Source organism: Oryza brachyantha, chromosome 4, assembly GCF_000231095.2.
Source record: "Oryza brachyantha chromosome 4, ObraRS2, whole genome shotgun sequence".
Classification (NCBI taxonomy): Eukaryota; Viridiplantae; Streptophyta; class Magnoliopsida; order Poales; family Poaceae; genus Oryza; species Oryza brachyantha.
The window spans coordinates 8,498,193-8,502,208 of record NC_023166.2 but is presented as its reverse complement, the minus strand read 5'-3'; the positions used below and the strand labels follow the sequence as shown (position 1 = coordinate 8,502,208).

Below are 4,016 nucleotides of genomic sequence, written 5' to 3'. Positions count from 1 at the left end.
AATTTTCAGTTGTCAGATAATAAATGCTCCTTTAGGCCGTGGAATTTTTACAAAGTTTTCTATATAATTTTTCCTTTTTAAGAAGGTCTAAATAGGCTGTCACGTTGCCGTTAGAAAAAAAAATGAAGCTACAAGATTAAATTGCTTGCATGTCAAATTTGTCAGGTTTTAAGGTCTCCTTTAGGCTGTTGAATTTTTTTACATGGTTTTCTATATATTTTTTCCCTTTGTAAGTAAGGTTTAAATAGGCTGTTGCGTGGCCCTTAGTTTTATCCATCAGTATAAGTTTTTTTGAAGAACTAATTGTGCGTATGCAAATACAACTGAATAAGATATTAGAGCCAAATATCTCGTGCTTGAATGCTTGTCGGCATAATTAGATATTTAACATGGACTTTTTTAGGGTACACCAAACATTGTGAGCCATCCATTACGTACGCACTGATCAAAGGACTCATATTTCTCTTACATCCTTTGAGGTAAGATATCATTTGCTACTAATAAAGATTGTTATGATTAAGTATACTATAATGAAATAAGAAAAGAATCAACTTTTTTGCATTTACAAAAATTGATATTAATACATCGAATAAATATGCTAAAAGTATTTAATTTTGAGCCAAAATTTTAATTGTCAATTGAATCAAAATGTTATTTCCCATGTTGCTTTTGGTTTGTGATCGAACTTTTGAAATAATTTTAAAATTTTGAGCTATATTTATTTTTTTCACGCATTTCCAGTATATTGTAAATATTTTGAATTTTCTTCTTATTTTTTCACTTTCAAATTCATATAAGAAATAAATCAAAGAAATTTCAACCTTTTGTAGTACATTTGCTCTCAATGTATTTCGCATAGCAAAAATAAATGACTGATAATCACATTCATTTTATAAATAAGTTTTCTAGTGCAAATAATATAACACGGATTATATTATGTTTGGACTAACAATAGTTTCAGAATTTTTAAATTTTAAACCGTCTCAAAGATTGGTTACATTCATACCATGCAACCATGCAATGCATTCATATCAAGTTAGCAAGGATAATGATTTCAAAAAAAAGTTAGGAAGGATAATTAATATTTTCATTGTTTAATAAATGTATTTTGCAATAAAATGTTTTTACTGAGATATAATGAATCACGCTCTTAGCTCTCTAGAGGTAAGATTAACATAACTCTTAAAACATAACAAAAAGGAAATTATTTCCTAAAAGAAAAGGCAGAACACAAGATATTTTCTAAAACATAATAAAGTAGCAAGAGCTAGCTAGCCAGTACACAATTGTACAAAGCACCTTAATTGATAACGAGGGAACAACCGCTTATAGATATGGAAATAAGCACAGATCAGCACACACACAAACCCCACAGACAAAGATTTAGCACATCGACCGTGTGTTGTACAAACACCAGTACGATATATATCAAGGACAGGCTAACATATGCACATCACAGAAAAAAGAATTAAAAAGCACAATTAAAGATGGAAACAAAAGCGGCCCCAACACTTTACCAAATCATCAATCACATCCACGCTAAATATTACTGTGCACACCCCATAATTAGAGGCTTAGGCTTAATTTACAGAGTAATTTTACCATTCTTAAATAGGTACCACTGTTTTCTACGTAAAATTTGGTACCATGAAAAACAATGATACTTTCTAATACCTACTCGAGGATGAGAAAAATGCTCTATTTTACAACCAACATTAGAGCATACAACACCTAGGCCCCGTTCCGTTGGGACGGTAAGTTAACTTACCTCCCTTGTTTTTCGCACGCCCGTTTTTCGAACGGTTAAACATTATATTTTTAAAAATAATTTCTATAGAAAAGTTGTTTTAAAAAATCATATTAATCTATTTTATATTTTTTTTAATAATTAATAATTAATTAATCGTATACTAATCTATTACGTTTTTTATGAACTAATGTCCACCCGCCGAACGCGGCGTTAGAAGCATACATCACATACTATACACATCCATCAACTTTTACTCTCTCTTGCCTTCAAAAAAAAACTTTTACTCTCTCTCTCTCTCTCTCTACAGCTTTGCATGCATGCCCCATCAACTAATTAGTTAATCATCTTTAGCGAGCTGCACTTTTGCTTTGTTGCTGACAGCTAGCTAGGGCCTGCCTTTGTTACCACCCTCTCCTTTTCCACCATGTCAATTCCTTAGCCCTGTAAACCTCTCCTGCCTTTCATGAATTGATCATGTGATGCTGAATTAAACTTGTTGCTAGCTAGCCCTCAGTTGGTCACCACTCACCACTCACCCTAAGCTAGCTCTGCCTCTATATATACCCTTGCCATCCCACATGCCAAACTCCATGTCCAACCATCCATCCAATGCACCACACACAATCAGGAGAGATTACACCTTTGGATCTCCACTAATTAGTTACTGTGTGTTCTTTTGCTAATTGCATTAATTGTGTAGTTTTCTTTAGTGGTGAGAGAGAGATATAGGTGAAGGCCGGGAAGAAGCTAGATGATGATGAAGAGCAAGGCGTCTATGTTCTTGAAGCAGATGGTGTCGACGATCATGGCGGTGGTGAAGGCGAAGTCGACGGCGGTGAGGGCCAAGACGAGCGCCATGAAGACGCGGCTGCTCGTCCTCGGCGTCCTCCGCAACAGGAAGCTCCTCGTCAGCGCCATCAACCACAAGATCCACGCCATCATGGGCGGCCAGGACAGCAGCAGCAGCAGCAACTTTACGAGCAGCGGAGGCGCCGCCGGAGAGGAGGAGGACGGCGGCGGCAAGAAGGCCATCGTGCTGTACAACAGCGCGCCGAGCTTCCTCACGGAGCGGGGCTACGACGCCGCCGCCGCCGCCGGGGAGGAGGAGGACAGCGACGACTACCTGACCCACTCGCTGTTCCAGGAGGAGGAGGAGGAGGACGACGACGACGAGCTGGTGAACGCGCCGGGTTCGGTGATCGACCTGGTGCGCGACGCCAAGGAAGGAGAGGGCGGCGAGTTCCGGCTGGAGGACGAGATCGACCACGTCGCCGACGTCTTCATCCGCCGCATCCACAAGCAGCTCAAGCTGCAGAAGCTCGACTCCTTCAAGAGGTTCTGCGAGATGCTCGAGAGGAGCGCATAGAGAGCTAACCCATCGCCTCGCCGGCGGCGGCCGGTGACCGGCGACGACGTGCTCTCGATATATCACTCACTTGTGCATGCATGGTGATCGAGTACTCTCCTTTTTTTTTACCCGTGAAGCCAAGGTTAATTAATCACACAAATTAACTTAATCCGGTGACTCGATCCATCCATGCATGCATGTAAGTAGAGAGAATAAAGTGACAAGATCTACTGCATATATACTTCTCCTGTAGAAAGTGGTTTACTGCTGCTCTGCTTTATTTAGGGAGGATGACAAGGATCAGCTGCAGGTTCATGTACTTTGTTTACTCGTCATGTTCTTTTGTTCTTTTTGGGAGGGAGGAAGAGATTGTTAAGCTTCCAAGGAAGTTAATGAGTAATAAAGAAGATAAAAAATATGTAGAGATTGGAGAAACTTTCTTTCTGTGATTCTGACACTCAATTGGGTCGATCTGAGATTTCTGTTGCCTTTCTACGTGTTACATGCAGTAATCTTGAGTTTTTTTTTCTTTCATTTCTCTCATAGAACATGTAGAAATGTAGAATGGACCGAAACATTCGCCTTGTTTGGATGGGCCTCAATCCCTGGACATCCATGTAAAATGGGCCGAAGTACTGGCCTGCCAAACAAAGGATGGCCATTCACAGTACTTGAAAGATCGATTTTTTTGAATTTTGAATTTTATTTATTAAATATTTTACAAATTTAATGTTGCATTTCAAAAATTCACATAACTAACCTCCTGCCGCCCTATAGGAGGCCGGAATACCGACGTGGTAAACGGCCACCAAGCCTGGAGGGACGGCCGACAACGGTATGTCAGGCCATTTTGCATTTAGCCCCTTTCCGCTCTCTGGGCTAAGTGCAAAATGCCCATGCGCGCCCCAGGAACTTTTC

At 39.9% G+C, this 4,016-nt stretch overlaps 1 protein-coding gene across 1 annotated transcript; it reads left to right on the top strand.

Moving 5' to 3' along the window:
• The first annotated feature begins 2,355 nt into the window (after positions 1-2,355).
• Positions 2,356-3,553, top strand: LOC102709832. Its single transcript, XM_006652145.2, has one exon. The coding sequence runs from the start codon at positions 2,502-2,504 to the stop codon at positions 3,114-3,116; it is 615 nt and encodes a 204-aa protein (XP_006652208.1). The 5' UTR covers positions 2,356-2,501; the 3' UTR covers positions 3,117-3,553.
• Positions 3,554-4,016: the final 463 nt, after the last annotated feature.